This window comes from Vigna angularis, chromosome 10, assembly GCF_016808095.1.
Source record: "Vigna angularis cultivar LongXiaoDou No.4 chromosome 10, ASM1680809v1, whole genome shotgun sequence".
In the NCBI taxonomy this organism is placed as follows: Eukaryota; Viridiplantae; Streptophyta; class Magnoliopsida; order Fabales; family Fabaceae; genus Vigna; species Vigna angularis.
The window spans coordinates 30,758,829-30,782,006 of NC_068979.1; the positions used below are offsets into that span (position 1 = coordinate 30,758,829).

Sequence of the window (23,178 nt, forward strand, 5' to 3'; positions counted from 1 at the left end):
GTCTTTTGTCTTTCGCCAAACACTAGTGTCGTTTGAATAACTCATTTTCAATTTTTATACATGCCATTTGGTTAACACTCAAACAATGATTTTTAAGTAGGCCGAAAGGGTTTAATTCTTCTAATTATGATTCTTTAACAATTTAAATTTTGAACTGGCTGTCTATTATAAATATGTATTGACAATTTAATTCTTTTTGATATTTTTTTCTACTATATACAATTGAATGAAGAACAGTTCAATTGTTTCAAAATTTTAATAAATAATTTTAATATGCGAGACAGTTATTAATTTTAATTTAAACAAAAAGTACACCATTGCATTGACAAAACACAGTATTTACATTTTTTATTCTATTACAATAATATATGTACTTAAATCTTTTTATTTACTAAAATTGTAAAATTGCTCAACTAAAAATATGATATATCCTTTAACATCATGAGATAAATAAGAGACCGTAATAGTTTTAATTTATTATTGTGAATAAAAGTCATAGTAAATTAAATACTGCGTTTATGGCAATTTTGAAGAAACAATATTTTCTTCCGTTATTACTCAAGATTTGTTTGGAAAAGAAAAGAATCCAGAATGAAAGTAAAATGGTTCAAAATATTGCGGTAGTAGTGAAGTTCTTGCAAGTTGATCAAGGGAACTTTTCTTTACTTAATGTGGATAATCTATAGAAATCTTTTTATTGCGGTAGTAGCTTGTGTTGTAGTTATAAATGTATATTTGAAAAAAAGTAGTAAATGTTTTACTAGATTTTTAAAATAGCATAACAATTTTTCTTCGAAAATACATAACAGAGTGAAAGAAAATGGGATAGCATTTCCTAATTCTTGTGCTAAACAGAGTGAAAGTAAAATGGGATGAAGTATGGCATTCTTAATGGAGAAGTTCTTATACATAATCTACTGTGATTCATGTGCAATTTTATATACCTTACACCTTATTACTTGTATCTATATATTTGCTACTAAACTTTAAAGTACCTAATATGTACTTCTATCTATTTTTACTTCCAATTAAGACCAAAAGTTCTGTAATTGCCATTCCAATCATGTACCATGTAGCTGCTGCCAGCATGCCCTGCAACCAAGAGCTATTAACAATATCCAGAGCAAGAGAACCACCCACATGTTCTTGCAACTCATGTGTTGACCCAATTGTCTGCACATGAACTGTAACCACTGCAGTCAATGCAGTAACCATTGGTAGTCCCCATCTAATAGGGCTATTTTGATTCTCATATGATTCATGATCACTTTCCTTTGTGTTTTTCTGTCCTTTAGTGGTAACTGAAGGCTTCTTAGGTGGGGTTGGAGTTGCAGTAGTTGTAGTTGAAGAAGGAAGAACATGAGTTGAAGGAGTCCAATAATCCTCTGGATGAATACTATTTAATGGGGCTTGATGTTTGGTCCTTGTCCTTTCTCTGACTTTCTTCCTTGCAGCTGCGTCTCTGAGCTTGCTGATATCTGGTTCAGGCAATTTATAGACAACTCTTGTCATGCTTTTTTCAGATTTTGATGAGCCACTTGTTGAGCTAGGTGTTTGCCAGTATAACCAATTGGAAATTGATCTTATTGCTTGAATTGCTGACATTCTCGATTCTCTTTGGAGGTCTGTTTCCTGTGAGAAATGTACTCAAGTTAATCCACAAAATGGAGAATGAATACTGAGTTAAGAATGCAAGTATGGAAGTTTTAGCATAATGAAAACAATTTTGTTATGTCTTTTCTTGCTCTCTCATTTCAAACTAACCTTAGAATACTTAGAAGCTTTTTCCTTTGATTCCTGGAATCTAGTCTGAAACTTCTCCACGTCTACAAATATGTTAGCAACACGAGCTCCTGCTGTATGAGCTGCACCTACTCTTACATTGCCACGTGGTTGCTTGGACATCAAGAACTCCAAAGCTGCAAGGTTGGACCTCTCAACAACTCTATAAAGCAGAAGAATGATTAGTCACATGTAAAATGAAAAAGGGAGAATCATGATTTAAAAACTCCTGACCAAGATACTTTCCATATTAACAACAAAACAACAAAAGTCAACGTGAATTTGTTGAAATCCAAGTGTGAGTCTAAGTCCAATATTGGATAGAAATGAGAAAGTAAAGCATTATATAAGGATGAAAGACCCATTAATATTGTCTTAAGGTGTTGGATAGAGAGTAATGTCAATCCTTTATATGGTTGGATCTCATTGATGTTTGTATCTTTCCAGTGAACCCCCTTCTCGATAGATCTAACAGTGATATCAGAGCTGATGGTTTGTCTTGGTGACCGAAGTAGAACACTATATAAAATTCCCAAAATATGAAACCAAATATGGAATAGTACATACAGACTTACGAAATGCAATTGACAGGGCAAGATTCTATTGCCTCATCAATTTTTTGTGGGGAATCAGCCCACTGAGCAACAACTCTTGCTCTTCCATAAACTGATTCAACAGCAAAAGTCTTTTCAGCTAACAGTGCACATTTCAGGCAACCAACACATTTGATCTCGTCTACAAATATTGCTCGCTGCTCACTTTCTGATCCACACCAAACCGAGTATATGGGTCTGCCAGTGAAGCCTTTGAATTCTGAACTCTTTGCTTGCTCCTGCACCACATGAACACTTTCTTGAATAAACAACCAACCCAAACAAATTGAAACACTATCCAAAAACATGGACTCACTGACACATTCTGTCAGTTCAAACGCAGTATTTCATGATTTTCTGCTTTTCTTTGTCTCATGAGACAAGCAGTGTATCCATCTCCGACCCAAATACTATTTTATAATCAAAGACCAGAAATGGAGTAAGCCCCACTTTTGATAAACTCCTGAACAAACACTTCAAAGGAAAAAAACACCAGACAAAATGAGTCAAATTTCTGGTGTATGTTCAGATTAACAGACAACCATAAGAGTTTAATTTCCTTTGACTCAAACTATTAATCAATCAAAATTATGACTTTTGTGATAATTGTTGTAAAAATCAACAAGCTCCTTAGCTTTCTCGAAAAATCTCTTCTAACTTTTGTCTATAAAAACCACAAAATTATGACTTTTATGATAATTGTTGTAAAAATCAACAACCTTTGCTCATCCAAACTGCTCCTAAAACTTGAATTGGATAGAAGAAAAGATCAATTAGTCATAGAAACACAAGTGATGAATTGACAGGAACATCATAACACGAGATGAGTAATGAAAGATTTGGCTTTATTGAATTCCCTCAAAGAAGAAATCCTAGAATTTGAGGGAATTGAAGCTAGGAGGATGTTCGTGTGGAACTATGTCCTTACCCAGTTCGAAATTTCGATTGAACAGTTTGTGAATCTAAACTTGGACTCAATTGTAGAAGACGGATCAAATTGATTTATTGACACAATATATTAACCTCAACATGAACTTTAGAAGAGAAAAAACCTTATCATAGGCATGGCGTGCATTCGGGTCAGAGAGAATGGAATAAGCTTCATTAAGTATGATGGCCATGTCATGACCAGAAGGGCCAGCAATGTCAGGGTGGCAGCGCTTCTGAAGATTGCGATATGCCACTTTCACCTCTGACTGATCACACGAGCTGTCTATGCCCAGAAGGTCATACAAGTCAAAGTTTATCACCGATGATGATGATGATGATGCCTTGCATGTGAGGGTGGAGGTGGATGCATTAGACTTGGCAAAAGACTTGTGGAGGCTTGAAGATCCCAGTGGTTTTTTGATGATGTGTGAAGGAAAACATAGAGATGCAGATGAAGCAGTCGCCATGTTCATGGCGATGTTGGTGTTGAGGGAAGAATGAGTGTGAGAAGAACAAGGCAAGGAAAGAGGATAAGACATCATCGTATCATATCGTAGAGTTTGAAAACTTTGGTACTGTAATATAAGAACATGACCCACGACAGCGAACCATGCAAGATATTTTGCATTCTCATGTAACTTTTCCTGAAAAGGATGCAAGATACTTATATTTCAACATAAAGTAGATCTTTTAAGATTTCATTTTCTAACTTTGTTTTTGTCTTTTAATATTAAATCTAAACTTTTAAAGTATTAATGTAATTTGGTCATTTGTTAGTAATGTAGTAATAATATTATATATGTCATGTGTCATTTTTGTTTTATATTTTTTATTTTGTAATTTAAAAATATTATTCACGTGTCAGTTAATAATTTTGTGTAATATGATAATAGTAATATCACGTATTAGTATCGAAATTAAGTTTCATTGTCATATATTCAATTCAGTATATATATTTATTATATTGTTTAATTTTTTAAATAAAATAATTTTGTTTTTTTAAATTAAAATCAAATTTAATTTTATACAAATGTTATAATGATATTTATAATAAATATTTTTAAAATTATTTTTAAACTAACTCTAACTTTATTATTAAAAATATAATTATTTGATTTAAGATTGAATCTTTTATATGTAATTTTTCATTTTGTTACTCTACTTATTATCAAGGAATCTAGTTATAAAAAGAGCTAATAAAATATTTAAAAAATTAAGTTTATTTAATTTATATTTTACATTAAATTTTTTTAATTTTAAATTTATTTGTATTGATATTTTATTGCACCATACTTTAATATTATTTTTTATTTGAATTCATATTCCAAATAATAGTATATAAATTTATAAAATAAATTAGCAGTATAACATTTAATAATTTCTACGAATTGATTTAAAAATAATTCCAGAAATATTTAATAAAAATGTAAATGTTAATAAAACAGTTATTATAACATTTATATACAAATTTAATTTAATTTTAATTTGGAAAAGGATAAAATTGTTCTATTTAAAAAAAACTTAATTGAACCAAAATAATAAATATAAAGATTAAAATGAATATAAGATAATAAAAGATACTATTGACAGGTGACACTGTCACTACAACATTATGACAATCATGGTGACGATTTAAAAAAAAAATTAAAGAGAAACAGAAAGAAACAAGAATTAACATATGACATATGTAATTTTATTGCAATACTCAAGAAAATTATCAATTTACATTAATTTTTTAAATTGAGATCCGAATGAGTAAAAATAAAACTGGGAAACCAACTTGAAAATCTCTAGTTTGACATTTTGTAAACATTAAACTGATATTCTATTAGTTAAAAAGCAAAAAAGCAGACCAAGTGTATTAGATGAATTGTCATAATGTTACAAATACACGAGTTTTGTATAATATCACAAAATCAAAGATATATTTGTGTTGTCAATCTACATTCTTGATGAATGAAATGAGTGAATGAATTAGAAAAAGATGAGTATGAAAGAACAAAGATAGATAAAAGTTGAGAAAGAAAAAAAAGTTTATTGGTGAAGAAGAATGTTATATTGAACTTGAATCAAGGGCACTTTGGTTTTCCATTTTTGGATTTCCAGTTGTTATAACATGGACATTCTTTCTTGTTACCGTAAGTTCCAGACGGAACACATAAACATTTTTCACAACACAAATTACAATAGGTGAGACACCTCTTCTTAACCCAAGTCTTTGAACAACGATAGTCACATTTTCTTGGACATTCTGAAATAATTCATGTAACACATTTCAATTCATAATATTCAATTTAAATCCTAATTTATCATCTTTTGAAAATTTCATCAAAACAAATACCTTTTGGTGTAAGAGATCCTTCGCTACCACCCTACAAGAGAAAAAATTTATAAGCAACACTTTCATATGTTGTACCAATAATCTTAAAAGACTTAGAAATATAAGTATATGTTAAGAAATGAACTTTTAAGCATAAATCAATCTCACAAAATTAACTTACAAGATGAAATTTGCATATACTTTATATTGTTAATTGGCTTTGTTTCTAAAAGCATAAAAAGAAACATAAACATGACTCACATAAGCAATGTGAGTGACAAAAGTCATGACAAGAAAGAGAATAAAGACGTATATAAATTTAGTCATAGTGCTTGAGTAGAGGGATCTTATAAGAAAATGAATGAGTCAAAAGACTACGGAGGTGGATGAGTTATATAAAGCCTAGACCCTCCTAATTCAATTTGATAATTATGCATTTTGTCTCTATTCACATTAATATATTAGTGTCATCTCATTAATGGATAGTTAAATAGATATTCAATGTTTTAACTTCTTTATTAAGTATACCTCTTCGTATCCTATTTTATAACTTTTTAATCCAAGTCAATGATCTTATAACGCAAATAGTTAATTAATATTTTGTTGTTGTTCATATAAATATATATTTTCAAGATAATTTTTTTTTTCAAAATAACTCATTAACATTCTAATGCACGCTAAGGTGTCATTGGGCCGTTATAAGGAAAGGTAAAAATCCATAAGCCCATCACAACTAGTATAAATAAAGGTTTCAGGTATGACTTCGGACCAGATTGCACACGCTTCATATTATGCATTACCTGCATCTATTGTTATAACTGTTCGGTCATTTTATTGACTTGAACGTCGGATCACCTTTAACAGGTATGCCCCCATCTGGCTTGGAGAAGGAGGGAGAGTGAGCTACGTCCGACAAGTCTTCAACACCTGTCCGCCACAAGAATCGTTCGCTTCAACGTTCGTCCAGCTCCTAACGTCCGCCCGCTTGGAGCTACGTCTGACAAGTCTTTGACACCCGTCCGCTACAAGAATCGCCCGTCAGCTTCAACGTTCATCCAAAGCGCAACGTCCGTCCGCTTGGAGCTACGTTCGACAAGTCTTCGACACCCGTCCGCTACAAGAATCGCCCGTCCGCTTCAACTTTCATCTAGCTCCCAACGTCCGTCCGGTTGGAGCTACGTTCGACAAGTCTTCGGCACCCGTCCGCTACAAGAACCACCCGTCCGCTTCAATGTTCGTCCAACTCCCAATGTCCGTCCGCTTAGAGCAGCGTCCGCCTGGTCTTCAACCTGAAGTGCTTTGAACAACGTTTGTCCGTCCGGTCTTTAACGTCCACCCAGTCTTTAATACAACCAGGAATGTTTTAGTAGGGGACCTCCAAACCTTACCGGAACACACTATTTTAAATTTTGTTCCTACGCTAATGTCACTGGAAAAATATTATAATATTCTAAGTCTTGAAATAATGATAAATATGAGTATTAATCTAAAATAATTATAGGAGTTCATGAAGAAAAGACGAAGGGTGTTTCTCCTGCACCTTCCCATCTTTCTTCCTGTACCTCCAATTTTCTTAAAAATGCAAATTTGTCCTCTAGTGAATGCTTTTTACCTTAGATAAAAAGTTTGAAAAATTCAAACTTCCAATTTGACAGAGATTCCCTTTGACTAAGATTCTCTTTGACTAAACCTAAAAAACCCTAACCTCTCTGCACTCACTATTACTTTGCTCTCAAAAGTCGCAACACTCCCCTCAGCTTCATCCTATTTCTATCTTCCACCTCCTTCCCCTGCGTCCTATTTCTATCTACATCTAGTGCAAGGTTCCTTCAGTGGTTGAAGTTGTTCGGGTTCGTGGTTGATTTGCATTAAAAGTTGATCCTGGAGTGGTTAGAATACTCAATAATCAAGAATGGGTAACCTCAAATTAAATAGTGTCTAGGGTTAGATTATTGAGAGACTAAACTTGTTTTAGTCATATTGACTAGAGAACCAGAAATAATATTAATACTCATTGTAACAATAAGTAATGCTAATACTCGTTATAACTAGAAACGGTGAGAATACTCGGTTAAATCTTAAAAAGGCTAAACTGGAAGTGGATGTGTTGTTTAGGAGATCAGGAGTGATGTAAAAATACATGATTAGGAGTGGATAAACTCGATCTAGACAATAGTCTATGAATATTGATGTAGTTTACTTAGATGAGTTGGCATGAATATATTAATGTGAATAGATACAAAAATCATAATTATCAAATTGAAATAGAGTGAGGATATTTGTCTATATAACTCCTCTGTTTATGTGGCTTTTGACTCACTTAAATTTTGTTTCATTTTGGAAAAATATTTCTTAAGTCAAATAATATGACTAACTTTGTGTGCATCTTTATTTTTCTTTTCGCCATGGCTTTTGTCACTCAACTAGCTTATATAAGTCATATTTTTATGTTTCCTTTTATATTATTTTGAAAGTTTCATATTTATTAAAAAGTCAATTCAAACTATATAAATAGATATGAATTTTATTTTATAATTTTATTTTATAAAATTGAGTTATACTTAAACTTTATTTCTTAATATATATCTATATTTCAAAGTCTTTTAAGATTATTGGTATATAGGAAAATGTTGCTTATAAAGTTTCTCTATTGTACATGTACAGTGTGGTGGCAAAGGATCTGTTACACTAAAAGGTATTTGTTTTGATGAAATTTTTGACAGATGATAAATTACAATTTAAATTGAATCTTATGAATTGAAATTTGTTACATGAATGATTTCAGAATGTTCGAGGAAATGCGATTATCGTTGTTCAAAGAGTGCAGCTCAGAAGATGTGTCTCAACTACTGTAATTTGTGTTGTAAAAAATGTTTATGTGTTCCGTCTGGAACCTATGGTAACAAGGAAGAATGTTCATGTTATAACAACTGGAAAACCAAGAATGGAACACCTAAGTGTCCCTAATTCAACTTCAATATAATATTCTTATTCACCAACAATTTCTTTTGTTCTTTCATCCTCATCTTCTTTTAATTATTTCACACATTCCGTTCATCAAGAATATAGATCGATAACACATATATACGTTTGATTTCGCGAGATTATACAAAAACTCATGTTTATAAAGTTACAACAATTCATCTAATACATTTGGTTAGCTTTGTTTAACTAATACATTGTCAGTTTAATGTTTACAAAATCTCAAACTAATATATATTCAAGGAGATAATAAAAGTTAGTGAAAAAATATAAAAATTCAAAAAGTTATTTTATATAGTCTCACGAAATTGATAATATGTATTAGATCTATTCATGTAATTGAAAAATGGAATTTTTTTATTTATTTTGTGTTCTTTTTCAATTAGTAATAATATCTTCTTTATATGTTATCTTTCTTTTTACCTCCTCCTTGTTTGAGCTTTCATAACATGGAATCAAAGCTTTGTCATATTGATCATGGATTTCATGTTAAGACAAGATCGTCTATAAGATTGAATTGTCCAAACGTCTTTATATGTTTTAAAGTTTAATAAACAACAATAAAAGAAATGAACATATGACAAAGTGTTATCATTAGAAAAACAATATAGCTAAAATATAAGTGGTTTTTGAAAAAACTTTGCAAAATTTAAATACCTTGAGAAAAACTTCAACAAACACAACAATACATGAACAAACACACCACTAAATAGTTTCCTTATTTAATGCGTCAATGAGAGTCTTGTTGAATGCAACTCGTGTTATACATTGCTAAGCGATGATCAAACAAAATATCAATATATCTTGATAGATGAAAGTGTAAAAAGATTTTTGGAATCTACACTAAAATTCTTAAACGATGTTCTAAAAACTTGTGTTGAAAGATACATTGCTAAACGTGTTTTGAACGAAACAAAAATAACTTAAAGAAACATTTATAGGTTAGACGATACCATATGCCAAACGATCTCCTTCATCAACTGCTTGTTATCTTACTGAAGAACTTAAATGACAAAATCCTACCTTAACGATAGAAAACATGAAAAGCATTTTATTGTTCTGAACATGCTTTAAATGTCATTAAATGCTTAACATTTAAAAACAACAAAAGTGTAAGAGAAAAGACATATATGTTGCATACATATCTTCATCCTATACAAATCAAAAGTGAACGTTAGAGACAAACAAGACATTCACAGAATGTTCACTCTATCAAAAGTCGCGCTAAAAAGTTTGTACAACCTACTTTTGATATAGAACTGAAAAAACATGTTTGTTCTAACAAGTTGAGTTTAACCAACGACTGCTACCTACGACAAGGCTAAGAAGATCTGAAGATCAAAGCAAAGTACTATCTAACGAACATTTTCTTGAAGCATATATATTGAAAAATGTCAAAGAAAAGAGCAAGAGAATAAGCACACAAATACGAAAGAAAATATCTATGAGGAAAAGAAAAGCTCAAAAGAGAAAAGAAATACTCTCAAGCTTCATTGAATTATAAGCTTACATTTGTAAGAAGAAAGGAAATTTATGAGAGTCTGTTAGATTGAATTGTATTATATACATATTCTCTCTACGAGAGTAACGGTCTAAGGACTTGTACAAAATCTGATTGATTGTAAATTCTGAAGAGAATTCAAACACTTTACGTTTATCTCGATTGGGTTAAACAGTAGCTAGACGAGTTCGTCTAGTGAAAATCAAGAGTGGATAAAACTCAACTAGACAATGTATCAGAAAAATGTCAGGAGTGTCTAGGGATACCAAGAGTGGTAAAAAATATTATGCAACCAAGAGTGAGTGAAACTCGGTTCTAGTCAGAGTAACGAGGGCTACTTGTGTTTGTGTACTGTTTGTATGTGCTTGTTCTTCATTTGTGGCGATAATCATCTGGTGGGTGTGAGTAGAGGGTGATAAGGTTTCAGTTGAGCAGGTTCTCGGTGAAGATATCCCTGATGCTAAGATATAGTAGTAGCTTTATTCGTACTAGCTTTGTTTTGTTTTGTGGTTGAGATTACCACTCTTGTGTATAGTTTTGACATAACTATATTATATATAAAGTTTTAAATTTATAGTTATTTTTTATGACTATAAATCTTACTTTATAATCTTTCTCTAACTGATTTATTATATTAAATCTGTGATGATTATTATATAGTTTAATGTTATATTTTGGGATGTTAAATAATAATTGAAATAAAAATATTATAAAATTGTGAAAGAATTTGCATAAAAAATTTATAGAAATAAATATTTTTTATAATTTTATTATATGTATTATTTTTATTGTTTAGATGAATTTGTTTTTGTGGAGTTTGAAAAAACAGTACCTAACTGGACAAAATTGAAAGAATTTGAGTACAGGAAAAGAGTAGTTAAAAGGAAACTCCTTTAATAATGTTATGGGTATATTTATACAATTATGTCATTGACTTTTTTTATTTTATAAGGGGATGATTATTCAAAACTTGATTTTATTGGTATAAGATTTATTCAAAAACAAAACAAAATTTACATTAGAAAATAGCAAAGATGGACATAACAAAATTTGGAAATTCCAAATCAATTATGTAATAATTAGGTCCTACATTTAGAAAAGATGCATGAGTGTAAGAGAATATAGTCTGTAACATATTTGGGGTATTTTTTTTTTCTAACAATTCAATATTATTTTTTTAAGTTAATTTTTTTTTTATATTCACTTTGTAACTATTAAGTATTAGTAAATGTTGAGAGTAATTTTTTATATTTAAACTAGTAAAAACACATGCCCACAATGTGTATTTACTTTTTTTTATAACAAAATAATAAAATTATAATTATAAAATTAAATATAAATAATTTTTACAATTTAATTATAAATAATTTTTATTTATTTTGTAAATTAATTTTATTTACTTAATTTAAAAAATAGTTAAATTTAAAAAATGATTAAATTTAAAAAATAAGTTAAATTTAAACAAAATGATACTAGTGAAAAAAAAAGTGAACAACACAATAGAAACATTTATACATAGGTATAGATGATTGTGTTAGTAAATTTTTGAAAGTTAACAAATAACATGGACAAAAAAGATAAAGAAGTTATCAGACAGACAGTTACAACAGGTTTTGAAACACTACAAAGTATATACTATTGTTGTTAACTGTTAACGTTTTAGTTTCCAGAAACTTGTTCCGCCATATATCTACTATTGTATCCACATTAACACAGAATCTTCATTCTACCATTTTGGTTTTTGCATAACACATGAACAAGAAAAAGGGAACAAATGTAAAAATCTGTCATCTGTCATCTGTCATCCATGCATACAAAGATACTTGTAGATTATCATTAGGTTTACAACCATGTGTCACCATATTTGGCTATTCATAATAGTGTATAAATTTTGATACGATTGTTATTTAATCCTGATTAATATTCTTATTTGCTTATTAGGATGATGATGATGATATCATGTACCAGTTTACCAGTTTTGGATTAGTAAGTTGAAAATATATATTCACTGGTGGGAAGTTACTTAGTATTGTATTGGTTTTAACTCACTAAGAACTTGAAGATGATCTAATATTTTTTTTGAAGCACTGAGGTTTATTGTCATGTATTGTACCCAACATATGACAGAAAATCATACAAGATTTGTTTGTACTTAAGAACATTGATTTACATTCAGCCTGTTCTAGAGGAAAATATTAATGAATAATTTTATTCTATTTAGTCATAATAAAGATTAGTCTTTCTTCTTTTTATAACCCCTCTCATCAATTCTTCTTTGTATCATTGAATAAGGCAAGCATCAACCATTAAAAGCCTGTTTTGAATGCCAGATTTCTACAAGATTTTCAAGATTATTTTGATTTTCTGGTGTGATGTTATAACTCACCTTTTAAGGGGAAAGGGTGTTTGAATTAGTAAATTAAATGAGCTTTTACACCTGGTATCATGGACATTTTGAAGAAACAATCTTATATTTTATACCATTATTACTCAAGAATTGTTTGAAAAGGAATCCAGAATTAAAGTAAAATGTTTCAAAATACTGCAGTAGTTGTGAAGTTGTTGGAAATTGATTAAGGGAACTCTTTTTTCACATCCACTTTATGTAGATAATCTCATGAAATCTTTCTATGATAAACAAAGTTAATTTCTCCGATTTTGTCATGTTTGCTTCACTGTTACAATCAAGTGAACTTTATAGTGCTTAATGTCAAATTTACCTAATAATTGTATATTATATTTTAGGCTGGAGAAAAGGCCTGCAATGAAGAAGAATTAGATGCTAGTAATCTTTGATATGTAAAAAGACCAAATAAAATGGGTGCACCAAAAGTTTTCAGATGTGGAAGAAGAGGAAGAACAATGACTAGTAAAAGTTCAATTACTCAGCCAACAACCAGACATGGAACCAACAAACCGACCAAATACGATTTAGCTGATCTAGAATGGACCAAAAGGATTCCAGAGTGTCCAACATACTACCCATCAGAGCATGAGTTTGACCATCCTTTAGTTTTTCTGCAGAAAATAGCTCCTGAGGCTTCTAAATATGGTATGTGATAGTAGGTTATGGATCTTTTTCTTTAAGTTACAGGTAGTTTGTAGTGTTTATAGTGTAAGGCTTCATCTTTAATTGAAAAGTTTGCAGGTTTAAACCAAAGTTATTTTTTCAAGCAGTTCAGAAATATCTAAATATAGTAGTTACTTTCTGCATTTCTTTTGTCTTCTGATTTTACTTGCAGGATTATTGTTTCATTGTCATATTTCAGGTATATGCAAAATTGTTTCTCCAATTGCAGCCTCTAACCCAGCTGCTTTTGTCTTAATGGAAGAGAAAAAGGATTTCAAGTTTGAAACAAACTTACAGCCTCTTCGTCTGTCTAAATGGAATGAGAAGGAAACAATAACCTTTTCTATGAGTGGCAGGTGAAATAATATCATGCTTTTAAGCTTTTGTGTTGCTTAATTTATGCAAAATAGAATAAGTGTTTGTTGTTACTGTTTCAACCAGAAAATATACATATCATGAATTTGAGGTTCTTGCAAATAAGACATTTTTCAGTAGATTTCACTGTTCTGGAGGTCTTTCTTCTTCATGTGTGGAAAAGGAGTTCTGGCATGAGATGATGCATGGAGAGAAGGGAACAGTTGAGTATGGAGTCAATGTTGAAGGTAGTGCCTTTTCATGTGATCCTGATGACAAGCTTGGAATAAGCAAATGGAATTTGAAGGTTGTTTTTCTGACTTACACCATTTCTTTGTAGTGTTCTCTTTTAACATCTCCATCCTGAAACAGATTTTTGATTGTCATTGCTTCTCAAAAATTAGAGTCTGCTGATGTTAATGTATTAATTGTTGATTGCAGTAACATTTTTCATGCATGTATTTTTCTTTTATAACATTTTGCATTTGATTTCAGAATTTCTCACGGCTGCTGCAGTCATCCTTACGTTTAGTTGACAAGGAAATTCCCGTAAGAAAGCAATCTTGGAAACCAAAAATGAATTCAAAAGTTAAAATTTCTTCTTTCTAATTCCAATTCTAAATTTTAGGGAATAACTGATCCTATGCTTTACATTGGAATGTTGTTCAGTATGTTTGCATGGCATGTAGAAGATCATTATTTGTACAGGTACATCTAAGCATTGTCTCCTTTTCCACTTCCCTATCCATTGATCATTGTTTAACTTTAACCTGCCTGAGATATTGACACATATATGTGTACATATTTCTGTCTTCTTCACAGCATAAATTATCATCACTCAGGTGCAAGTAAAACTTGGTATGGAGTGCCTGGCTATGCAACCCCTCATTTTGAAAAGACCGTCTTAAAACACGTGTATTGCAATAAGATCTTAACAAAACATGGAGAGGATGGAGCTTTCAGGTTTCTTGCACAAAAAACAACCATGTTCCCACCAAATGTTATGTTACAACATGATGTGGATGTTTACAAGGCTGTACAGAAACCAGGAGAGTTTATCATCACCTTTCCTAGAGCATATCATGCTGGATTTAGTCATGGTAATCTTCCAATCTCTTTGTATGTGTGAATTTGACTACACATGACATGGATTAGAGTTTGATTTTCAGGCATGATGAGGTAAAGATTTTATGTTCTTACTAATCAGAGATAGTTTTAAGTATACCTTCTAAAGTAACTTCTATAAAAGTACACAATCTCACCATGCATGAGAAAGACTGTCTAAATTCTATTGATTATTTGCTTCTTTTTGTTGATCATAGGTTTTAACTGTGGAGAAGCAGTAAATTTTGCCACTGATGATTGGTTTCCATTTGGGGCAGCAGCCAGCAGGCGTTATGCATTTCTCAGAATGATGCCTTTAATTCCATATGAGGAACTTCTTTGTAAAGAGGCAATGTTAGTTTACAAGTCCTCCTCAAGAGTCAGAAGTTCCAAGAACAAGCCTGAAGACACAGCACCTTATAAAGCTATAGTGCAGCCTTTCTTGCATCTTATGCAATTTTATATGATATCCCTTTTGCGACTGAAGAGTTCAAGAAACTTGCAAAGTTATTCAAATACATCAGGTTTGCTGATATGCCGCATATGCCACAGGGATTGTTATGTGGCTTACCTGCTATGCAAGTACTGCTTTTCTCATCCAATTTGTCTTTTCCATGGTAAGACATCATCAATATATTCATTTTGAGAATTGTTACTTCAATTGCTTTCAGTGACATCTTAGATGTAGACTTCATGATGCTTTGAGATGTATTAACTTTCAGTTTGTTAGGAACAAGATGATCTGATTCCTAATGACATGTTTCTTTTTTTGGATCTGTTTATTATGGCATGTAGACATTGCACCACACACTTGTATATGTGGAAGATTTTATTCTGTTTTCATAAGGAATGACATTTTGGAACTGGAAGAAGCTGCCAAAAGTTTTCAACAGAAAAAAAAATGCTGCACTGAATCATTCTCTGTATCAAGTTTACTCTCCTGTAACAGAAATGAATGCATCAAACATCTTGAGGTATGAGGAAAAATTGGTAAAGGCATTTTGATGGATTGGCATTGACACTTCAAAATCTTAAAGGGGTCTAATTCATTTCCATTTTTAAAAAAATTAAAACTGAAAGCAGGGTGATCCTTGGCAGCAAGAAAACAGTGTGAGAGGAACTGCTAATTCTCAATGTGCAGCATCTAAACCGAAAACACAAGTAGCTGACTGCATTAAGCAATGTGTTGAAAACAAGACAAGAATGCTGCATTGGAGAAACAATGTGCTTCCATCTGTGAAGGGTACCAATAGGCCAGAAATCATTTATAACTTGAGAAAACGGAAATCAAATTGATCCTATGAAATCCTGCAACAAACCTTCTTAGTGAATTCACAGGGATAGCCACTATTGATGCAGGTTTCTCCTGATTCATTTGTTGAAACATACATTATTTGAAATTTGCATACTATATATCGGTTTAGCCCTTTCATTTCTTCTATATAGTATTATTTCTAAAATTTGTTAGCAGCAGGATGCACTAAATGTTGAGAAGATTGTCATTGTTCACAAACATTGTTGATGTTGTAACTCGACCAAGGAATTATAGTCTTTGTTCTTTTAACTTTGTTTAGCATAAAATGTTTATCAGTTTTTAACTCTACTGTTATTTTCTTGAATAATTTTTGTTTTCTCTAATATAAATGGAACGTCCCACCTCGATTAAAAGTAAAGTCAATTTATATATTATAACTAACTGCAACTTTAAGTTAGGCTTAAAAGTTGACATCTATCTTTACTTAAAGTTTCAGAATATTTTAATTAAATATATTTAGAATTTTAAACAATATCTAGAATGTATAATTTGAAATTAAATTTGAACTAGTTTGAATGTGTCATTCTATGACACTCGATATACTAAGATTTTTTTATTACTAAGAATATTTTTAAAATAATTTAAAATATATTTCAAAATATTCATACCAAACAAGTAAAATTGAAAACTTTTGCAGTATTTTATCCAAAAAATGTTTTTCAAGATCTCGGGAAAGCTTGATACATAAGAAGCTTTTGAGGTCTTAAAAAACATTGCCGTTAAAATATTTTAAAAGATTCTAAATCAAAAGATATTTTAAGTTATTCGAAAATAGATATTTTAAACCGTTTCAAAAACATTATTTTATTTTATCGTAAGAATGTTTATTATGGGATATTGTAGAGGTATCAATCTAAAATAATTGAAAACTAATTTCACATAATGCAATTTTAATATTATCTGAAATCTTTATTTTGAACTATATTATTTTAAAATGGTTCCGGAAAGTGTGAATGTTAAAAGGAAGCTACTTTCTTCTGTCATCTCATTATTAACAAAATATTTATATTTTACTCTCTTTTTTTTCCTCTCGTGTCAATATACAAAACAAGATATGATAATATATTTCAAATTTCTTTATCTAAAACACTGCTGGAACAGAGTTAGGAAATTATAAATTAATAATCTAAAATATATTTCAGATAAATTTTATTACTTTCAAAAATATTCAGAAATAATCTAATATAATATAAATATTAATTATTTAATACCTTTAAAATATATTATATCTTATGATATGGTAATATAAAATCTTACCATATAATAACTAATTATTAAAGATATCAAATAATAAGATCTATTTAATTACACTTCTCCACCACATAATACTCGCTCAATTCTCACGCTTAATAAAAAATCATTCTTCTCACTTAATCACGCATTTGTCATCGACTCCGCCTTGCTGCCGTGTCACCGCAGATACCTGCTGTTGTGCCACCGCTTCCGTCACCTGATTCATCCTTTTCAGCGGCTCCACCGGCCTTGGGTCTTCCCGTCGTCCACCTATCGTGGTTCGTCCTCTCTCTGTTTTTTTTTTTCATGTTTGCTCTTGGTGTGTTATGCTTTGATTCTGATTTTTATTTGAATTTGAATTTCTATGGTTGTCTTTTATTATTTTTCAATTTCATTTGCATATTATTTTTGTTGGTTATGCTTCCACCATAACCCGTCATGGCTTCGCAAATATTTTGAGAAGGATTTTTGCCACCTAGCTTGCAGCTGTGCCCTAATTGCAGTGTCTGTTGATTACTTTCACCTTATACTGTATTTGAATTGGTGGTTGCCACATAATTAATTTATATATCATGGGAATAGAATTGAACACTTAACCTAGATTTTCGTAGCACGAGTCTGAGTGTTCTGAAGCGAAAATCTGTATGCAGTAGATAGGTTGGGTGCATGTGATTTCATCTTGGAAAATCATTAGCTAGGCTCACTGTACGTTATGAGCAGTTTACTCTCTCAGCGTTTCTTCTATTCTGGTTGAGAATAGGCCAAAAGAAAAATAAAAAGTCCACTTGGCTAAAGAGTTGCATGTAGTAGATCTGTGGGTAGTGGTTTTGTGAACACTGACTTTGATAATTTGCAGCGTAAATGAAATTTCTTTTAGCCTAATCCTAACTCTTTCTATTTAACTCACCCTAGTTTTTTATTGCTCTGTCTATCAGTGAACATACAGAAAATGGCAATTGCACCTGCACAAATTCCTACTAGCTTTGGCCATGAGTTGAGGGCATGTCTTCGTTGCCGCCTTGTCAAAACCTATGATCAGGTCTTTTACCATTTTAACATTTTTTGTTTCACTTTTGTTTTTCTTTTATTTGTTTATAATTTCTGCTGTTGTTTCACAGTTCCGAGAGTCAGGCTGTGAGAACTGCCAGTTCTTTAAGATGGAAGAAGATCATGAGCGTGTTGTTGAATGCACTACTCCTAATTTTAATGGGTTAGTTGGTGCCGATTGTTTTTCGTCCAAATTCCTCCACTTTTTTTTTTTGGGTACTCATTTTGATTTTCTTCTTCCATTTAATTATGCAACAGGATCATTTCTGTTATGGATCCCTCTCGCAGCTGGGCTGCCCGATGGTTGCGCATTGGTATGTCCAATCATCTCTGGTTGCAATGATCACAATTTTTCCTTGCCTTACCTTTCAGTTTTCTTTTTCATTAGACTAAAATATATTTTCGGTCCCTTATCTTTTTGATCCTTTGACTTTTAAAAGATTCATTTTGGTCCTTTTATATCATTTTTTTAGTTGATGTCTTCTGGGAACAGCAATCACTTGATTTTGAGGACAAATTTTGAACTATTTTTTTATTTTCATTTTTAAAATATTTTTTTATTGATTCTAAAGGGCTATAAACAAGGTGAAAATCGGGTGAAAAAGATATAATTTCATATTCTTTTAAAAGACAAACGATCTTTGAAAGACAAATAATCAAAACGAATGTAATGGAAAGACATTTTTTCCCTTAGCAACATTATGATGAGATGGGATTAGTTCTTTGGAATATGCATCATGACATTTTTTTATTAAGTTTTTCATTTTATTTCACATTCTTTAACTTTATAATCATATTTCAAGATCTAAGACATAATTTGAAAACCGGTGAACTTGTATTTTAATAGGAACAAATATAATGATGGATGGTGTTCTCTACTTTGTTGTTTGCTTGATACTGAATTTCTATCTAAATTGAAAACTTGTATTGCCGTTAAGTGGTAAAATTTGGGTTGCAGGAAAATTCGCTCCTGGTGTTTATACTCTTGCGGTCTCAGAGGCACTCCCAGAAGAGATGCAGGTTTGCATATTTTTATTTCTAATACTTTATGATATGCTTTTAAAGGGGATTCATAGCTATTCTTTTCTAGTACAGTATTAGGCAATGATTGACTATGTCAATTCATTCGGTCACCATATATAACCTAGACCTTGATCCTAGACCTTGATCGACTTTGTCCATTCATCCAGTCACAATATATATCCTAGACCTTGCTTCTAAGTTTTGGTAAAATAAAGTTCTAGTGTTGAAACAGAGGAGGGTGTAGTTTCAAATAAAATGAATGCTAATGGAAAAAAGATAACAAATTAAAAAACTTCATCATGCATTTCTTGCTAAGGGTTTCATCAAACCTTCTCTCCAACAAGCAAGATTCACTATATACACTTCATCATTTGAACTCATTCAAATAGTTAGTTACTTCTCCATCATGCATTTCTCGCTAGGTGTTTCATTTCAACCATATTTTAACGCTACCTTTTTTTGTAGACTGTCTACTTAGGTATTGCACATAGTGGGGTGTTATAAGATATGGCGATTTAATGTTTTGTTAGCTGAAAATCTCATTTTTTTAAATCCAAAATATTGGAAGGGAAACTCTGAATTGAGTTGGGTTATGTTCAATACAGTTTCCTGGGGAGTTGGGATTTTGATCAAGTTCTTTGGTATAGATTGAGGCCATGTAAGTAATGAATTACTTGTTACATTATGGAATGGTAAGTTTATTTATAAATTTTTTTATTTATTTACAGGCTATATGCGAGGACGAGCGTGTGCAGTATGTCCCTCCCAAACGTCTGTGAAATATGTTAATATTGGCTGACATCCTTTAACTTAGACAGAGACCATGTTTGATTTGAATTCTGAGCACTATTACTTTTTTTTTCAATGATACTGTAAAAATTGGAGATATTTATTGGAATTAAAATGGTACTACATTGAAAACAATATCCAAGTAAAATAAATAAAAGAATGTGGAAAATCTCACCATGCCAAATGTAGAAACAACAACAATGAAGACGTCAATAGTGAATAATAAATATGTATGGGAAAATATCATTATGACGAAGAAAATTTTTGTTCATTTGGATGGAAAGCTCATGAAAGAGCTTCGAAATTTAATTGAGAATATAGCTTAAGTAATTCCGTCAATTTGGTCCTTTAAAATTGTTTGCTTCTTATCCACATGATGAGTTGAAGCCAGAAAAATTTACAGGGACAAAAAGCTTCTCATAACTATAAAAATAAAATCCTGTGAATGAGGATCAATATATGGGTCTTTTTTAAAAAACAGTGTTATAATTGCCGAAAATGATCAAATTACATTTGAAAAACCAAAATTATTGCCAAAAATATTTATACATTTTTTTAAAAATAAAAAAAGTAACAATATTTTTATAAAATACTTAATTCATTGTTACATAAAACAGTTTAACAATTAATTTTCTGAAACTATATTTCAATTTAAGAAAGTTGAATTCTACCTTGTTCGACTTTTGTTTTTTAAATGTTCAAAAACCATTTTTGAAAAATATCGTTTATTAAAAATGTTATTTATTTATTAAATATATTAGAAAAAAATAACAATAACTCACTTAGACCCTCCTTAAAAAAAATATTAACAACAGTGATTAATAAATAATTAAAACAATAATCAAATTATTGTTATAAACATTAAGAAATTTAAAAGAAAAGAACAAAACCTTAAAATTCAGTAAATGTTTCGTATATTTCCAATTATAGGCTTAATAATAAGGGCGGTAAGTTATTTATAATTAAAAAAACTATTATTAATTTTTTATAATAAAAATAATAAATAACAATAACGTTGTTTAAATTTATTTCTTCATTCTTTAAGAAAAAGTCCGTTTATTCTTCTATAATCGCACATCCCTTTTTGTTAATTTAGTTATTCCTCTAAATTCAATGTTTTTTTTTTTTTGTTTTTTTCATTTTGTGTCCTATGAAATTGAGGTGCAGAGCAGTTAATTCAAATTACCATATTATGAAATCCGAGCTTGTGAGTTTACAAATCACCAACAAAACCAAATCCTTCCTTGGCATTTCCCCGCTTGATCTCCCAAATCTTCACGTCCTCCTTCGCGTTCTTTACAATCCCCATCCCTTCCTTCCACCCGTACCCGGCCAGCAGCGCCGCGGCAAAACCCTCGACTGGGACATCCTTGAATTCGTCGAACCCCTGATCCTCCGGTAGCCTCTCCATGTTGTCCTTCAGCTTCTGCAGCATCGTGCCCTCCACCGGAACGCGGAGCGGCGGCGGAAGTGCGGTGCCGTTGTTTTGCTCAGTTATTATACATAATTAAATATTATTATTAGATAATGATAATAAAATATAATATATTATTTATGTACTTATTAATTCTGATTAAGTTAAAATAAATTTATTTTATCTTATTTACATTTTTTATTTTACTTGGTTGTTATTATTTTTTATAGATTTTTATTATAAATAGAGTGTATATTTCACAAAGGAAAATTAATCTGAGGGTGCAACTATATTGGTAAAGATCTTTGTTTTTTTGTTTGATTGTATGATGAATATGATGTGTTTTTGATTATCTTGAAAGTTAATGTTTGTTTTGATAATTGTGTATGATTAATAATATGTTTTGTATGGTGACAAGATTTATATCATGTTTGTGTTGGGTTTTTCCTATGAAAGTATACATGACTTTGTTACGTTTTCCCATGATAATATGTATTAATGCTATGAAGGGTTAAAAGTATATTGTTTGAAAGTTTTACCATGTAAATATATGTTGTAAAGAATAGTATGATGATATGTTAGGTTGTTTGGGTTGTAATTTGCATAATGATGGGTTGTGAATGATTTGAGTGTTATAATGTATGTATTTGAGTATGTTACAAGGGTATGTGTTGCTGGAATGCATGTATGATGTCTAAAGCATGTTTAAACATGTTTTGGGATTGATGCATGGGGTTTTAGACCTTGGGTTTTTGTCTAAAACGTAGTTATTCTTTAGAATAATCAATTATCGTTTCATACATTGTGAATGTGGAAAATTTAATGTCTTAAACCCACTAGAATAATCGATTAGTAGATTATCACAATTCAATTTGTGTAATTATAAACCTTTTTGGAATAATAGATTATCACTTGTGGTAATTGATTATCCTAGTACAATTTTGTTGGAAACTTCATTTTTAGATGAAGATTGGATTAGGGAAGAGTGTATGAGCCGTAGAACGTGATGTCGAGCAGGGAATGAAAATAGTTGCTATGTTTAGGATTTGGTTTGACTTTTAATTGAGGATGGAGCATTGGTGACTTTGGGTTGTACCTAAACGTGTGGTTGATGAGCATAAGAGTTGAGGATGGGTCTACTTGTTGTACCTAATAAATCTTGAGACTATTTGTTCTGCAATACATGATAACGACTCTCTTTAGCCTTGTGTGAGAAAATGGAGTGAAATTTGAGTGTTGAACCTTCCTTGTGTGGGGGGAATGGTGTTTTGCCTAGTTCTTGTGTGACAAGTCCTTTAGCTGCGAAGGCGGGACAACTCGAGCGGGTCTATATGGGGAAGTTACATGTGACTTGTATGGGAAAACTACATGTGTGGTGAGATAAGGTACAAGAGTGTGACTAATTCGTTCATGATGGAGGTCATGGAGTGGAGATGCTTATGGTGATGATCATGATGAGGATATTCATGATGATTGGTTCGTGATGGGGATATTCATGATAGAGGTACAAGTAGTGATAATCATGATAATGATGATGCTCCAAAGGATGTTACATTGTTAGTGATTGGGTTATGATTGTGGTGTAATTAGTGTAGGTGTTGATGAATGGATAAACCATTGGTCTATGTTTGTGATGTATGTAATGACATCGAGGATCGATGATTGAAGATCAAGGATCAAGGATCGAAGATTGAGGATCAAGGATCGAAGATCGAGGGTTG

General features: G+C 31.1%; 4 protein-coding genes across 4 annotated transcripts; 2 read left to right on the forward strand and 2 right to left on the reverse strand.

Annotated features, from left to right (window-relative positions):
* Window positions 1–857: 857 nt before the first annotated feature.
* On the reverse strand, window positions 858–3,970 carry LOC108334747 (chaperone protein dnaJ C76, chloroplastic). The gene is made up of 4 exons (XM_017570684.2): window positions 3,428–3,970; window positions 2,358–2,614; window positions 1,765–1,945; window positions 858–1,632 (listed from the first exon to the last, which is right to left on the reverse strand). Exons 1-4 carry the CDS (start codon window positions 3,845–3,847, stop codon window positions 1,009–1,011), a joined length of 1,482 nt encoding a protein of 493 aa, XP_017426173.1. The 5' UTR covers window positions 3,848–3,970; the 3' UTR covers window positions 858–1,008.
* Window positions 3,971–5,369: 1,399 nt separating this feature from the next.
* LOC108335366 (peamaclein-like) lies at window positions 5,370–5,977 on the reverse strand. Its single transcript, XM_017571376.2, has 3 exons — window positions 5,887–5,977; window positions 5,647–5,677; window positions 5,370–5,556 (listed from the first exon to the last, which is right to left on the reverse strand). The coding sequence occupies exons 1-3, from the start codon at window positions 5,950–5,952 to the stop codon at window positions 5,375–5,377; spliced, it is 279 nt and encodes a 92-aa protein (XP_017426865.1). The 5' UTR covers window positions 5,953–5,977; the 3' UTR covers window positions 5,370–5,374.
* A 6,993-nt stretch (window positions 5,978–12,970) lies between these two features.
* Window positions 12,971–15,932, forward strand: LOC108334986 (lysine-specific demethylase JMJ13). The gene is made up of 9 exons (XM_017570905.1): window positions 12,971–13,160; window positions 13,378–13,534; window positions 13,620–13,839; window positions 14,028–14,081; window positions 14,161–14,240; window positions 14,355–14,632; window positions 14,855–15,253; window positions 15,432–15,610; window positions 15,720–15,932. The coding sequence occupies exons 1-9, from the start codon at window positions 12,971–12,973 to the stop codon at window positions 15,930–15,932; spliced, it is 1,770 nt and encodes a 589-aa protein (XP_017426394.1).
* A 1,340-nt stretch (window positions 15,933–17,272) lies between these two features.
* LOC108335320 (transcription elongation factor SPT4 homolog 2) lies at window positions 17,273–20,212 on the forward strand. Its single transcript, XM_017571310.2, has 6 exons — window positions 17,273–17,462; window positions 18,120–18,223; window positions 18,303–18,394; window positions 18,490–18,545; window positions 19,190–19,251; window positions 19,983–20,212. The coding sequence occupies exons 2-6, from the start codon at window positions 18,134–18,136 to the stop codon at window positions 20,031–20,033; spliced, it is 351 nt and encodes a 116-aa protein (XP_017426799.1). The 5' UTR covers window positions 17,273–17,462; window positions 18,120–18,133; the 3' UTR covers window positions 20,034–20,212.
* Window positions 20,213–23,178: the final 2,966 nt, after the last annotated feature.